General features: G+C 40.9%; 1 protein-coding gene across 3 annotated transcripts in view; it reads left to right on the forward strand.

Annotated features, from left to right (window-relative positions):
• The window catches only part of IGF2BP2 (insulin like growth factor 2 mRNA binding protein 2), a 157,361-nt gene that overhangs the window by 124,184 nt on the left and 16,065 nt on the right, over window positions 1-17,112 (forward strand). For 2 of the 3 annotated variants that reach the window (XM_079100617.1, XM_079100618.1), the window contains exons 7-10: window positions 1,625-1,759; window positions 5,160-5,282; window positions 5,592-5,727; window positions 8,364-8,492. In XM_079100617.1, the coding sequence (XP_078956743.1) occupies window positions 1,625-1,759; window positions 5,160-5,282; window positions 5,592-5,727; window positions 8,364-8,492 (523 nt within the window). The remainder of the gene's footprint in view (window positions 1-1,624; window positions 1,760-5,159; window positions 5,283-5,591; window positions 5,728-8,363; window positions 8,493-17,112) is intronic. The other variant, XM_079100619.1, reaches the window with a different exon arrangement.

The following is a 17,112-nucleotide window of genomic DNA, read 5'->3' on the forward strand; positions in this document are numbered from 1 at the left end:
GCTCTGTGGGATTGTAGAGTCCTCTGTCTTAGCTGTACCTCCCGCCCTGAGTCAGAGCCCTGGAGGCAGCCATTCTTTGAGACCACCTAGGTAGTCTCACATGGACTGTGGTGAGTCATTGATGCATCAAGAAAGAAAGAATACTGGCCTTATGTTTAGTTTTCTCTCTGTTTAAAGAAATTGAACCATAGAAGGAGTCAGGATAAAATGACTTGTGCAGTCCTTGATTTTTGTTAGGTTTGTAAGACCTCAGCACAAGACTTGAAAACAATGACTCATGTTCAAGTTTTACCACTTAATGACAATATGATCTTGAGGGGAAAAAAAAAATTTAACCTGAGTATCAATTGCTTCTTCTGCGAAAAGGAAAATACTATTTTGCTAGGATTATTATGAGAATTAGCACAACCAGGCAGATTTAAAGAAATTATTGACATGAAAGCACTTAAATTACAAATATTAAATTACTGATAAATGTTAGTTACCTATATGTGTTGATGCATTTTAACCTGAAATGTTTGAGGTTTGTAAAGAGGTCTTGTAATCTGAAAAAAAAAAAAAAAAAAAAAGTTAATTTCCTCAGCGTCTTAAGTATAGACACTAAAATGGATGAGGCCCAGAGTGCATAGTATTAGGAGGAAAAGTGAAATAGAGAAGATAAGTTACTATCTGGTGTTCCTTTTATTTTTAAAAATCAGTCCTTGGGTTAGCATACTCCCATGCCTGAAGCATGTAATAAAATTTGTATATTCTTTTTACAAACAAAAAAACAAACATACCACCCTTTCTTTTCCATCAAGTTTGCTTCACTGAGAATGTGATTTTTATTTATATCTTTTTATTCCAAAGATTGTTTAAGGTGGCTTTAAAAAAAGTTCAGCAAGTTTAATCAAAACTGAATTTAGTGCTCAAATTGTGTGCCTGTTTTTAAGAATTAGGCTAAAGATTTGACTCTGGGTTTTATAATAGCCAAAGTATAAAGGGATACAATCAATATTTGATTTTGAAAGTTAACAAAATGAGTAGGGCCACAGCTACCCAAGGAAGTCTGATAAAGTCATCAAGCTTTTGAGCCATTAGTTTTAAGAGCCTTCAAGAAGGCAGGCTGCCAATGGAAAGGAAACCAAAAACTTAGGCAGAGAGAGGGCATGCCTCTGTTTTTTATCCACACTCAAACATATAAAGCTTGCTTGAATTTGGTGTTTGGGTTTGGATTAACATATGGGTTTTAAAAGCTGCAATCAGTTCAGAGATGGCACAGTGCCAATGTGCAGTATTATCCTTCTCACTTTACTCATTGCTTCTGCAGTCATCTGAAAGTCTGCACAAAATACTTCATCTACCAAACTGGCTTGGTTACCAAGCTGGCTTGGTGCCTTTGTCCCACAGCACTCCTGTGAGAATGGTCCCTGTCTGAATGGCACTGCCAAGGCTTAGAACTTGGCACAGACCCCCTGCATTGCTTGCCACCTTCTTGGAGAATGGCATTGATTGCAAACGTGCTGATGACGATTTCTTGTCTGTCTGTGTCCTTGGTGTACTTTGGCTGGTGCCAGGCTTTCTTGGGACTAGGGTCCTGTCCCAGAGGATGTTGTACTTACTGTGCCCGATTCTTTTCTTACAGGGTAGACATCCATAGAAAGGAGAACTCGGGGGCAGCAGAAAAGCCTGTTACCATCCATGCCACCCCAGAGGGGACATCTGAAGCCTGCCGCATGATTCTTGAAATCATGCAGAAAGAGGCTGATGAGACCAAACTGTAAGTTTACACACAATGCCCAGGTGCAAAGGAAGAAATGCTAAAAGCTTTTAAGTCTGTAACCCAGTAAAGGGAACAGGGGAGGGATTATGTTTAAGAAATTTGATCCCAAGAAGAATACCATAGTAAACAGATCTGTTACATTTACAGTACGGTTGTTTCTTCGCTCCTGTTTTGGTGATCCTGATCCTACCATCACCCCTCGGTAGTAATATTGGTAGGAATGTGAACACTTGTGCTGTCCAGTACAACTTGCAGTGATGGAAATGTTCTGTGCTGCACTGTTCAGTAAAATAACCACTAGTCACAGACGGGCATTGAGTAATGGAAATGTGACTAGTGTAGTGGAAGAAATGAGTACTTTATTTCAACTCATTCAAATTTGGATAGCCATGGATATGGCTGATGGCTGTCATATTGGACAGTGCACATAGAGTGTTCATTGTCACCAGAGCCACTTTACTGTTCTGGAAAAGGTTTTTTTCCAACATGCTTCTATACCATTTGCACTCTTAAAATTGGATTATATTTCCTTATCTAGTAGAAACTGGTTTCCAAGTGATTACTCTTCATCCTCTTTGTCTTCTATCTCCTCCTTCCCTTTATGAAATAGTTCTTAGGCTTCTACAGTATGTTAGTCAGCTGTGCATAACTGTGACAAAAATACCTGACAAGAACAATTTAGAGGAGAGAAGATTTATATTGGCTCACAGTTTTAGAGGTTTACTCCCTGGTATGCTGACTCCTTGCTCGGGGCCCAAGGTGAGACGGAACCTCACAGCAGAGGGCATGACAGAGGAAAACATTTCATGGCATGGAGGAGGAGAGCTGCTCCCTTTATGATAACCAGGAATCAGAGAGAGAAAGGGGAAGGGGCTGCAGAGAAGATGTACTCTTCCAGGGCATGCCCCCAGTGAGCCACCTCATCCTGCCAAGACTCACCTGCCTGCAGCTCCCACTCAGCCCATTCAAACTAGGATGGAGGGGATGAGGTTATAACTCTCACGATCCAATCATTTTACCTCTGAATATTCCTACATTAAGATGAGCTTTCGGGGGACCCTTCATATTCAAACCATAACAATGAGCATTGTATCAATTTGAATGGCAAGCACAATTTCTTACTAAATGAGTTGATTTTGTATTATAAATTAATAAATGGTAATAAAATAGAAAATTTAATTTTTAAAAAGACAATGTCAGTTTGGCAAAATTTGTGGGCACTAGTGGCAGTTTTATAGAGGAGCAATGAAGCATGAATTGAATATAACAGTAATTTGGCAAATAACATCAAATATAACTGTTCTAAAACTAAGGAGATGAAAGTAGTTTTTAAAAGAGGAACATTGCAAATCTGTATTCAGATTTTGTAAGAGACCCCAACCTTTCATTTGTGAATTATTTGTTGTTTATGACTTTTTAAATTTCCTAAATCCCACAGCTTAATTTAAGGAAAGTTTTCTCATCCTAACACTTTAGAATTTTATAAATAACTCTCTCCTCAGTTCTTTAACCTAGGTGCAACTTACAAAATTCTAAGTGGCCCACAAGACTGATTTTTATAAATTTGGTTTTTAAAGTTTTCATGTAGAGCCAAGAGAGAGAATTTGAATATCTTTGAAATATTTTTTTCTGATTACCTGTACCATGCTAGGCACTGTTGATGCTAAAACTATAACCATGAGCAAGATCCAGTCCTTGCTTATCAGGAGCATCAAGTCCAGTGGGAGAGATACTCATTAAACAATTATACCAATAATTCTGCATAGCTATGAGAACTGCTGCAGCAGAGAAATGCTGGACTGGATGATTACTCGGAATGAGAAGCCCTCGTCAAGGTTTTGGGGAACAAGAAGGCACTGGAGGGTTTCAGAAAAGTCCTCCCTTGTAGGTAACAGAGCCCTGAGGGGGTGAATAGAAGGTAAAAGATGTAAGAGAAGGGCTGCTATACTTTATTCTTTTACCAACTATTTATTGAGTACCAACTATGGGCCAGGCACTGTTCTGTGTGCCAGGAACTCAGCAGTGAACAAAGCTGACAAAAAGCCCTGCCCTCTAAAAGTTTCATTTGGTGGAGGTCTTCAAGCATCCTGTTTATTTTGAGGCAGTAATGTATCTACTAGATGTTTTTGGTCTCAGGTAAAAGAAAACACAAGTGGCTTAAACCAGGCGTGGTAGTGTACACCTGTAATCCCAGTGACGGGAGGCTGAGACAGGAGGATTGTGACTTCAAAGCCAGCCTCAGCAATTTAGTGAGGCACCTAACTCAGTGAGACTCTGTCTCTAAATAAAATATAAAAGGGAAGGATGTAGCTCAGTGATTAAGCATCCCTGATTTCAATCCCTAGTACAAAAAAAAAAAAACAAAAAAAAAACCACATAATATTTACCATGTTAGCAGGGCTTGGTGGCACCCACCCTGGGAGAGTAAAGCAGGAGAATTCCTTAAGTCCAGGAATTTGAGACCAGTCTGGGCAACATAGCACAAGACCCCATCTAAAATAATAATTAATAATAATAATTTTTAAGTAATATCTACCATATTAATCATTTTAAATCATTTTAAATGTACAGTTCAGTAATGTTAAATATATTTAACATTATATTATATTTATTATATATATTATATTATTATATTATATTATATTTGTTGTGAAATCAATATTTAGAATTTTTTTATCTCGCAAATCTGAAACTCTGAACCCACTAAAGAATTCTACCTTTTCCTCTTCCTCAACCCTGGTAATCATCATTCTATGTCATGTTTTATGAATTTGACAGCTTGAGATAACTCATTTACATGAGATCACATAGTAGTGGGTTTATTTCACTTAGCATAAATCTTCAAGGTTCATCCATGTTGTGGCATAGAGCAGACCCTGCTTTAGTTTTTTTGGATATGTGCCCAGAGATGGACTTGCTGTTCATGTGGTAGTTATTTTTTCATTTTTCTTTTTTCTTTTGCGGTATTAGGGATTGAATTTAGCTCTATTACTGAGCTATATTCTCAGTCCCCCTCCCTTTTTTTTTTTCCTTTGTTGGTACTGGGGATTGAACTCAGGGCCTTGTGCATGCTAGGTAAGTGCTTTACCTACTACTGAGCTATATCGCTACCCTGGTAGTTCCATGTTTAATTCATATCTCATTGGCCAGATCTGCCTTGTGGACCCGCTTTTCTCTTCCAACCAGTTACTACAAGAGAGTAAAATCATCGTAGTTTAACTTGTTAATTGAAATTCATGAGCCTGGGGTTGGGAGGGACCTGGCCCTCTCCAAAGCCCATGGCCACTTGGTACCTGAACAAAATGTCTTCTATTCATAAGAAAAAAGCAGGGTAATGTCTCTTGAGAGGAGCCATTGTGTCCATCTTAAGGGTCAAATCATCATTTTTCTCTTTTAGAGCTGAAGAGATTCCTCTGAAAATCTTGGCCCACAATGGCTTGGTTGGAAGACTGATTGGCAAAGAAGGCAGAAATTTGAAGAAAATCGAACATGAGACAGGGACCAAGATAACAATCTCATCGTAAGAAACCCATTTGGATTCATTGTGTCCAATAATTAATCACTTGAGCATTTCAATACACCCAACTCATCTGCTTTTTCCTAAGATTGAAATTTACTCATATGTGAAGTAATTATTTCCATAGTCATCAAAAACAAATGCATAGTTACCAAACAGACATTTTCCAGTGGATGGAATCTAAGCCACTAAGATCTGAGTGTGTTATGAGGATTCCAGTCTTCTCCTCTACCAGGACGTGTGTGTGATTGTTCTAGAATGTTATTTTTTTCTATCAGAAAAAGAAGTTTCTCTCTTTTTCCCACTGACCAGTTTGCAGGATTTGAGCATATACAACCCTGAACGAACCATCACTGTGAAGGGCACAGTGGAAGCCTGTGCCAATGCCGAGATAGAGATCATGAAGAAGCTGCGTGAGGCCTTTGAAAACGATATGCTGGCTGTAAACGTAAGTGCCTGATGCTTCCTTCTCTGCTGGTTTTCCTTTTCCCATGTGCTTTCAGGCAGGACCCAGGCCTCTCTAAGAATACTTGTCATTCAGCTAATGAGAAAGTGCCTTATCTAGATAGGCATGTGGAGTTTTCCTGACTTCTATAGGGTAAAAGGCATTAGAACATCAGAAAATGGGATAAACGCAAAACTGGACAAAACAATGCAAAATCATTAAAAAAAAATAATAACTAATAATAAGATTGTAAAATCAGAAAATGCTTATGATGTTTATTAAGAAAAGATAGGCGGAAGTATTTATAACTAGGGGTACAATTACGTAAAATAATATGGATCAGAATTACTGGAAGCCTCTATACCAAACTAAAAATATCTGGTATGTTACAAAAGTGGAATTTTTTTTTTTTTTTTTTTTTAACTCCTACTTTCAGAGCTTTCTGTAATATTGTCCTGTTACTTTGGGGGTTTTAAAAATACATACTCTGAGCTGGGCCTGGTGGCACACGCCTATAATCCCATGGCTTGGGAGGCTGAGGCAGAAGGATTTCAAGTTCAAAGCCAGCCTCAGCAATTTATCGAGGCCCTAAGCAACTTAGCAAGACACTCTCTCAAAATTAAAAAGGCTGAGGATGTAGCTCAGTGGTTAAGTGCCTCTGGGTTCAATTGCTGGTACCAAAAAAAAAAAAAAAAAATACTCTGGTCAAGTTCAATTGCACACATCTGTAATCCCAGTGACTCAGGGAGGCTGAGGCAGGAGCATCACAAGTTTGAGGTTATCCTCAGCAACCTCGTGAGATCCTGTCTCAAAATAAAAAGGCCTGAGGATGTAGCTCAATGGTAAAGCATCCCTGCGTTCAATCTCCGGTACAGAGGAGAGAAAACACACTTTAAAATTAACTTCCAGTTTTTATCTCCTGCTAGTGATCTGCACTTTTAGATTGCTTAATAATTGCTGACCTCCGCCTGAGCTCTCATTAATACTGCTAGACTGGTTTGGGGTTGTCCTTCCTGTTATAGCTTCTTAGTTCTCAGTTGATAATGGGGAGATACTAGTCTGCACTCAGGAAAGTCCTAAAAATATTTGTCCATTAGCAAAGTCCAAGCTCAACTCAGGGGAGTAAAGACATTTTATTATAATTTTCTAACATATACAAAAGGGGAAAAGATGCTCTGATAAGCCCTCCTATGCCCATAATCCAGCTTCAACAGGTTGTGATCTCGTGGCCTGTTTGGTTTCATCTTAACTCTCATCCATTTCCCATCCCTGTTGGATGACCTTGAAGCAAGTTCAGAACTGATAACATTTCACAAAGGAATAAATGTGAACAAATAGCTCTGTGGACTAAACCCCAGCACCCTCTCTGCAGCACTTTTCACACTGGCCTTTACTCAGGTCCACACTCGGCCCCCACACCACCTGGTCCCCCCCCCCCCCCCCCCAGCAGACCATGGCACGTGGTGACCGTGGGACAGGATGGGGAGAGGTAGAGAAAGAGACTGCCACGCGACCTCCTCCCCAAGTGTTTGTGTCTGGAAGGACCATCTGAACGTCTCGTTTTCTTCTTGACATCTTATGATAAACACCTCTTTCTGTGAACACCTGGAAACACTCAAAAGGGTCTGGGTGCTCCAAACATATGTCAGCTGAACCTGTCACTTAGACTCATCATGTCTATACCAAAGCCATCTATTTTGTGATAATGAATCACAAAATCACTAGGTCTTACCTATCAAATGAGGTAGAGGTGAAGATCCCAGTGCTACTGTTCCAGACATTCTAAGGGAAGTCAAGTTATGGGATGACTGCCTTCCTCTGCCTCTGAAGGGCTGAGAGAGTTAAAATTTCCAGCCCATGTGAGTATCCCCAGGTTTAAAACATGAAATAAGCAGGCAAGATGATCATGAAGCTGGCAACTAAATGATGCAGAGACAAGTTATAAGCTATCCCAAACCCGGATCGTGGAATTTACATATGTAGTCTCCTAGTGAAGGGTCTGGTCTGTCTCTGGATAAAGTTAGAGAAACCTGTTGATCCAATATGTTTTCAGTGAAACCATTCAACAAGTATTTATTGAGTACTTAACTATGTACCAGGCACTATACACAACACTAAGTAAAACATTCTTTCTAAGAAATTATGGTCTAAAAGAGCAAGAGTTAATTGAACAGGTGATTCAAACACCATATGCTGAGTGTGATTTTAAGGAAACAGGAATGCTAGGAGAACCCAGATAGGGCATTTGAGCTCAGACCTTTGGGGTCAGAGAAAGCTGCATGCATGAGGGGATGCTGAGTTCAAGTGAGGAGGGAGAGAAGCACTTCCTTCCAGGAGAGAGAGAGGGTGGGGTATTTAAAGGAGCAGGATTGAGCAGGCTGGAAGGTGGCCTGAGTCCTCAGTAGACCTCAGTTGCCATGTAACAACATCCCCAAAGGTGGCAGAGAAGATTTGGAGGAATGCCACAGTCAGGTTGAGGATTGGCATCCACCCCCAGTGCAAGGTGAAGAGGTCTGTGAGCCAGGGCAGAGCTGATGGGAAATGCTGGTGCCTTTCGCACAAGAAATGGAGGTTGACCCAGGCAAGCTGGACCTCTCTGGTCTCCTCCCCTCATCTTTTTTCTCCATTTCTGTTCCCAGCAACAAGCCAATCTGATCCCAGGGTTGAACCTCAGCGCACTTGGCATCTTTTCAACAGGACTGTCCGTGCTGCCTCCACCAACAGGGCCCCGCGGAGCTCCCCCCGCTGCCCCCTACCACCCCTTCGCTGTAAGTAGCTCAGCATTCAGAGGTTTGCGCATGCTCTGGGCACTGCCAGGCAGCAGCATTACTCTGCTATGTTGAGTCAGAGCTAAAGCTTTCATTTGGAGGCCATCCTCATGAGTGGGCGAATCCAGTATTTCTTAGTATTTCTTCCTAAGGGGAAAATTGATATTAGACCATCCTCTAAACATGTGCTCTTAAATAGTATATATCTACAAAAGACACAATACTAGCATATTGATTAACTAGAAGCCTACTTATTGTTTAAAAAAGATTTGTTAGATCAAATAAGAACATTTGTATTATTCATTTATTACAGTATGAGGATACCTGGATGATTTGTTAGAGAGAGAGAGATTGATTTCCCAATCTATGTCTATAATAGAGATGCATTACATATTAATAGGCAGTTTTTAAAAGAAAATAGTGTTTGTGTCCAAACAGAAAAATGCCTGGTATTTAGTATGTTCTCCATAAATATTTATTGTTTGAGTCATAATTTATAACAAAAGAAAAAGTGTGAAAGGTGTATTTCTCTATGTTGCTGTCATTCACAAGCATTATTCAAGATCCGTACACTATCCAATTGGAATTTCAGACACTTGACAGCGCTTTCTTTCACTTCTAATTTCTCTCCTCTATGCTTATTGCTTATTTTTAAAAGCAAGTATTCTTCCCCCCAATGTGTATGCTATTTAAATGAGAAGAATCAGGGAGGTGAGTGAGCATTACCTTAGGCCATTGCTTTCTTTCCAGAGGTGGCTTCTGGCATAGGCATCGCATTATATGAGTTCCCGTAGATGTTGGGCTCCTCTGTAGAGATGTAGGGTGAACCCACCTGTTGATGGGCCAACAAAATGCAGATGTGAGCTGGCACCCACATCCTCTGTCACGTGCACATAAATCTTCCGCAGTCTTGTCATTGAAGCACTTCTGACGTATTTCTGGGTTGGTCCATACCATCCCTTTAGTTTGTCTGTACTCCCTGACACTAAAGGAAGGAACCTGACACTCAGGTTTTGTGTGTATGTTTGGTAAAAGAAAAGTCTGAAGATGTGGAGGGAGGGGCTATGGCGGCTTTCAAGTCAGGTAGCTACTCACTTGTCTGCTCCAAGGAGTGAGAGGGTGTAAGGGGAATGTGTCCAGGTACCTTTGCTGTCAGATTTGGGAATGACCCAGCTCAGCACAGTTAAAAGGTATCAAGACACATCTCATTTCTTGGGAAGGAGGCTGAACATAGGGCCCCATAGACAATCACCTAAAAAGTCAGGCCACTTTCATAACCTCCACTTTCAAAGAGTGGAGAGGAAGCATAATAAAAGAAACCATTCTCAAATCGGTAATCTAAAATGGGAGTCTGCATTCTATAGCCTGAGGACCGTATCTGGTCCATCATTCCTTTTTTTTTTTTTTTTAAGAATTTAACCTTAATTTATTTTTATTATTTATTTTTTATGTAGTGCTGAGTGTCGAACCCAGTGCCCCACCCCTGCTAGGCAAACACTCTACCACTGGGCTACATCATTTATTTTTGTACATTGCTTTTTATTGTTGTTGTTTGAGATTGTGGTTTTTTGGCACAGTACTGGAAATTGAACCCAGGGCCTCACACATGCTAGTCAAGTACTCTACCCATGAACCATATATAGCCTCATCTCTTTTGTTTTTTTTTTTCTTTATTTTTGAGATAAGGTCTCGCTAAGTTTCCCACTCTGGCCTTGAACTTGCAATGCTTCTGCCTCAGCCTCCTGAGTACCATCATTTATTTTCATAGATAAAAATGTTAGGGAACACAGCCATGGACACTTATTTACATAATACTATTACTGCTTCCACACTGTCGTGGCAGAGTTGAGTACCTGCACTGGAGACCACACGCTGCAAAGCCTTAAATTTTTATTGTTTGACTCTTTACAAGTTTGTGGACCCCTGAACTAAAACAAGAAAAGTTTTCATGTGATAGCAAAATGTTTTCTAAACTCTAAAATACGTTTTTCCAGCCCAAGAGCTTCCTCTACATCTGAAAATTTTACTAAAATAGCAATTAACCATTTTGCTAATATACGTAGTTCCTGTTATTCATAAGATAAGTTTGGGGGCTGGGGATATAGCTCAGTTGGTAGCGTGCTTGCCTTGCAAACACAAGGCCCTGGGTTTAATCCCCAGCACCACCAAAAAAAAAAAAAAAAAAAGATAAGTTTTAAGTAAGATTTCCTTTTTAAGTTAAAAGCCGTGTACTTCTGACCGTGATTCTGTGGATCAAGAACATTCTCATGTAGAGTGCATGGTCACCCCAGCTCTGAGACACCATGACTCCTACAGACATCACCCCCATGCCACTGCAGATCGCGGGGCTGGCATGTGAAAGCACCTCGGCAGGACCTAGGACAGTCCCTCAGAGCCACGCCTGGAGAGTTCACCCTGCTGGCCTCTGAGCTGTCCTGAGGGCCCAGACCTCCTGAGAAGGACAGGGAAGGGGAGGGTGGCAGGAGTACTTTATATACTTAGAGTGTTGCTTTCCTGTCACATAGGCATTCAGATTTCCAAAAATGATTCTTTTTGGTTGCTGACCTACAGCACAAATCTAGACCTTTTGCTCTTAACATTCAAAAGTCAGGAAGTCTGTGCACCTCCTTACAGCTGGCTCAAACACATATGCATTGGTCTCTAAACTCTGGAGTTTTTCATGAATATGTGTATGTAATAAAAACTTCATTATTTTTTACTATTTTGGTTATAAAAGTGACCCATGCATAGTATTTAAGAAGCAATACAGAAATACAAGAACAAGTTTTTCTTAATCTAGAGATATCAGTGTTTCCATGTATATGTGTACATGTATAATATGAATATATATATTAGTCATATTTCAGATTTTCTCTCTATATTAGAAATCCTTGCATATACATCTTGGCTGTTTTGTTCAATCATTTCCTCAGAATAAGTTTGTAAAGATAGAATTGTTGAGTCAAAGAATGCCTAAACTTTATGTGTTGATATATATTATATTAATTTTGATACATGATGATATAGGGTTTTTGTTTTTGTTTTTGTTTTTTGCAGGGGGTGGTATCAGGGATTGAACCCAAGGGTGCTTAACCACTGAGCCACATCCCCAGCACTTTTTATTTTGAGACAGTCTCTTACTAAGTTGCTTAGACTCCTGCTAAGTTGCAGAGGCTGGCCTTCATTCTCCTGCATCAGCCTCCTGAGTCTCTGGGCTTACAGGCATGCACTACTGCGACTGGCATCTTTTTTTTCATCTTAATGACTTATAACAACTCATTACATATTAAAGCTGTTAAGCCACTGTCATAACTGTTTTCTACCAGTTTGTCATTTCTTTATGTTTTTGTGCCATATAATTTTAAAATATTTATTAAGTATATATTGTGAACAAACTATTATATGAAGTAAAATGTAGAGTTTCCCTTTGGCTTTTTTCTTTGTACTGGAAATTGAACCCAAGGGTGCTTTTACCATTCAGCTATTATCCCCAGCCTTTTTTATTTTTTCTTTTGAGATAGAATCACAAAAAGTTGCTGAAACTGACCTCAAATTTGTGATCCTCCTCCCTCAGCCTCCTGAGTTGCTGGAGTTATAAGAATGCAAGTGGCCTTCCTTCCTTTACCCAAATTTCACCTATACCCACTCCCCAGAAGTATACTGTTATGTTTACACATTTTAAAAAAAAATTTCTCAGCATGTATACAGTCATATTTAAAAATGCAAATGGAATCATGCCACACACCATGAACAACAAAGTCATTTTGTTTTGTTTTTATTTATGGGCATCTTTCCATAAGACCTTATTTTCTTTAATGGCTATATAATATTCCATTGTATGAATTTATTATAACTTTTCTAAACACCACACTATTTTTAGACATTTGAGCTGATTCCATGTTTTTGCTATTACTAGTAATGTCAAAAGTAATATCCTGGGCTGGGGAAATAGCTCAGTTGGTAGAGTCTGGCCTCACAAGCACAAGGCCCTGGGTTCAATCCCCAGCACCAGAAAAAAAAAAAAAAAAGTAATATCCTTATGCATACATAAGTCTCTGCACAAGTGTGTGATTATATTTGAAAGTAAAGTCTCTAAGATTTTTCAACAGAATTCATGGAGAAATTTTTAAGTTAAGATGGCTAAATCTGTGATGTTTTCCTTTGTGGGCTTCTGGCCTTTGATGTCTATGGACTATAAAATTATTCAGTTTCCTTATGGTAATTGTTAGTTGTTGGGTTAGGAGGATGGTTTTTTCTATCTGTAATTCTTAGGGAATTTATCTTGACTTATACTTTGAGACAGAGGTCAAACTAATTTTTTTCCAGATGGAGAGCTAATTTCCCCCAGAGTCATTTATTGAGTAATCTACCATCCTATCATTCCACCTGAAGGGCCAGACTCATGTTTTGGGACTGCATCCCACTTCATTCAACTCTTTGCCCAGCAGTTACTATAGTTCTACACCATCTTTGACAGTTTCAACAGTAAGCTTGTTTTTTCCTCAGAATGAATTGGAAAGGTGGCCAACTTTTACTCTTTGAGAAAAAGAAAGACTATGTAGGAATTTTCTAGTACTTGAAGATTTGATAAAACCCATCCATAAAATGTCTGGGCCTACCAACTTTTGTTTGAAGAAATAGTAACCTTTTCAGTTTCTTACAAGTTTTGCTGGGTTTTATGAACTCTTCTTATAAAAGATCTCAGGGCTCAGGGTGAGCTTAGTGGTAGAGCACATGTCTAGCAGGTGTGAAGCCAATTCTTTGTTTTTTTTTTAAGTTGTAGATAGACATCATAATTTCACTTCTTTTTAATTTATTTTTTATGTGGTGCTGAGGATCCAAACCAGTGCCTCACACGTGCTAGGCAAGCACTCTACCCATGAGCCACAACCCCAGACCTGAAACCAGTTCTTAATACCACGATTTGTATTTTTTTCTTAAGATTTACTAGGAATTTTTCTATTTTTTAAATTTATAAGTAACTAAGTGTAACAGTCTCCTTTTTATTATCTTGTAATCATTTCCTATGTTCTTTTTTTTTTTTTTTTTTTAATCTGCCATTTAATGGGTGCCTGTGAAAACAGAACCACCAGATTGTCCCCAAAGCTGTGATTCTGGTTCAGATCCCCCCAAACCCAACCTCTAACACTGACCCAAGGCCTCATGTACAGAAGAAGAGAAATCAGGCCCACCTGGAAGGGCTGCTAGCCTCTCCCTGGGGGGTCACTCAGCAAAGCACACCTTAAAAGGGAAGCATTATGAGAAAGTTAAAGAAAAACAGGACCTTGCGAGGGAACCATTACCAAGGGTAATGACCTTCACTAAAACCAAAGTGTCACTTGTGCTTAAGATAAAATATTAAGTAAAAATATTACATCTGAAAAACCTTAAAAAAAATAAAGCAAAAAACTGAAGTTGTATGGTTGTGGGCCATGGGGTTTCCCACTTGACCTAGTGCTTTGGGGCCCAAGTGGCAGAGGGGTGAGTGCACCACTGTGCCCAGCCGCCTTGCTGCCAGGCTGAGGTTGACCAGTGCCACAACCCACTCCAGGGCCCACTTGAGCAAGTGGCTGCCTTTGTGCCTCGCTCCCTTCACAGCTCGGTCAGTGTTGCCCACAGGAGTGACTGGGGACGAGGACACTCCTTTCTCCTTGGGTCGCTGAACATGATATAAGAGTGCTTGAGATACATGGGGAAGGCACAGACCAAGGGTTCTGTCTCCCCTACAGTGTCCCAGGCTCCTGTTCACCTCCCCTGAACTCTAGGCTAAAAGCAGCTCTACTGGAGTCGGCCTCCCACCCCACGTACCAGAAACACCGGGGGCTAGTCGTTGCCCACGAGCAGCTCCTCCCTCCAGAGTAGGAGTTGGGTGCTTCTCTCCCAGCCCATAGACTGGTTGGCTACAGCTGCGCTTGGCCCCTTGGATGTACAGCTCCAGGAGGACCTTGCCCTGAGCACCCCATGGCTGAGCAGCCAGCAAGCCCATGAGGCCCTTATGTGTAGGGTTGGGTCCCTACATGAGCTTGGCCCTGCTTGGCTGGCTCTGGTGCCAGAGCATGCCCTCATCAGTGGTGGTCTGGATTTCCATCATGGCCTCTAGCACCGTCATGCCCTTGGCTGGTTCTGCTAGCGCTGCTTACTTGGGTACAGGAGGCGAGGGTGGTGAGAATGGCTTGCAGTAGATCCCATCCCGTTTACCCAGCTCGTGCACCAGCTGGATACCTTCCTCCGTGGTGGTCCAGATACAGAAGGGCAGTTCAGTGGCCTCAAAGGGCAGGAAGAATTCCCAGTGCTGGCACCAGGCCTTCATCAGCCAACTGAGCATCATCTTGCAGTGGTAGTTGAAGACTGTGTCATGAAATAGGTCTCCAGCCCCCCAGAATTCAAGGACAGAGTAGGACACCCCCCAGTCATACACTCCCAGGATTGTTGATTTTCTGCTTAACACCCTGAGAAATGGGCAGAAGCTCAGGGTACCTATAGTAGAGATCTCCCTAGCCCATCTGGGTGGGTGTCAGCATTTTCTGAGCCATGACCACAGTTGTCCCAAGACAGGAAAGAGCAGGAGGTTTAGGATGGACACTGCTGCAGGAGCAGGAGGGGAAGCCAGGCAGTGGGATGGCAGGACACCTGGCGAAACCACCAAGATGGGATGATGGTGGGCAGCCCCTCCTCTAGAAGATGCATCCAGTCCTCCCACTCCGCAGGCCTCCTGTGTTCTTTTGTACTCAAATAATGTAGCATTTTGATCTTGGTGGCCTTGCTCAGTGCATGAACAACTTGGGGGACTGATGAGCCCTCTGGAAAGCATGTTCTCTAATGGGCTCAAAGCTATGTTAACAGCCATAAAATCGGGTTTGTAATAGGTGACTCATCTCCTGTATAATTTTTATCTATGTGATTTATTAAATTTTGAGAGCAGCTTACAGTTCTTATCATTTTAAAGTCAGATTCTTGATATTTAACAGATTTAAAGTCAGATTCTTGATATTTAACAGATTTTTAAATGTGTTTTGTTCATATTATTCTAGAAATAATCTGATATTTTAGTCCAAATTATTAAGCTTGCTCTCTTAATATACATACAGTTATTTAGAATTAACTTTTATTCATTTCTTTGCTCACCGTGGACAGTTTCTTATATCCTATATTCTTCCAGTTTTTGAGTTATTTGGATTTTGTTGTTGTTTGGCTGGTACACTTCCATCAAACAACTTTAGTTTTTGGAAATAGTATTAAAGTAGTAGAATGTTCTAGCCTTTCTATATCTGAAAATGATTTTCTTTTTCCTTCAACATGAATGAAAGTGTATAGAAATGCTGGGGTGCTCATTCCTTTAGAACTCTGCAAACGTGGCTATTAGCATTAAGTTTTTCAGATAAATGTGCTGCAGCCTGATTTTTTTTTTTTTGCGGTGCTGGGGATCGAACCCAGGGCTTTGTGCTCGCAAGGCGAGCTCTTTACCAATTGAGCTATCTCCCCAGCCCAGCCTGATTCTTTTGTAGGTAATTTTTTCCCTTGTAAGTTTCTGGCCTTCTATAGTACTTTGCTTTTCCCTTTGGAATTCAGAAACCTGAATGTGATCACTCTGATCTGAAGATTCAAGTTTTTCTTTGGCTCAGGAAAATCTTTTCCTTCTCTACAGTAATTAATTTTAGACTTGCTTCTTCTCCATCCCTGTTTTCTCCTCCCGGAGTTCCCACCTCATAGATAGTGAACCTCCCTCTCCTTGGCCATCCAATCCCTCTGTCTGGTTTTGTTTTGCCCGAGTTAAGTTTCTGAAGCACTCGTGGGCTTGCAGCAGCACCCACTTTACTATGTGTCTGTCCTCTCTTGAGCTTTGACTTAACCAACCATCACTCTTTTTCTCATGGCAGTGTTCCCATGTTTTACCAAAGTGCTAGCCTCTTGAACCTCACGAGGAAATCAAATCAGAATTTTTTAAAAAATGTTCTCCCCATTCTTATGTTTAAATAAACTTGCATAGAGCTTATTCATGAATGCTTAGGGGAGCTCTTTCATAACATGCTTCCCCAGCTCCACCTAAACCAATGAGTTCAGAATGTTCTAGACATGCACAGTGTCAGGTATAATGGTTGAGATCTTAGACCACAGTCAGACACAGAGATCTGTGTTCAGATCTTGCTTCCACACTCTGGCTATCCCACCAGTTTCTGAGGTTATCTTAAGAGAACACACAGAGGTGGATAAAAGCTGCCATGAACAGCACTCTGACAGTAGGGGATAGAAAGTTCACCCTCCTGATCTTGGAAAGTTGTGTCCACGCCAACCCCTGTAGCCATGTCCTTGCTCTTCTCCAGGCCTCGGTCCCTGGTTCCCAGGAGGAGCCCCTCTCATCTTTGCAGAAGCCCTTGCCCTCTGCACTGCCCCTTCCCACTCTTCACTCTTCCTGCCCCTCATTTCCTCATGCTTCAGCGGATCACCTGTATCATCTATCAGCTGGTCTGATGTGTAACTTGGACCCTGCAGTTCTGCCAGGAGAGGAGGCCCAGTTGGTGATAACTCCCTTGTTTCACAAATTTGTTTGATATATGCTCTTCCCTCCACCCACCCTCCAACATAGTCAAAGTCAGAGGAAAAGCAGAGTGAGCCTGAAATA

Source organism: Sciurus vulgaris (genome assembly GCF_902686455.1).
Source record: "Sciurus vulgaris genome assembly, chromosome: 10".
Taxonomy (NCBI): domain Eukaryota; kingdom Metazoa; phylum Chordata; class Mammalia; order Rodentia; family Sciuridae; genus Sciurus; species Sciurus vulgaris.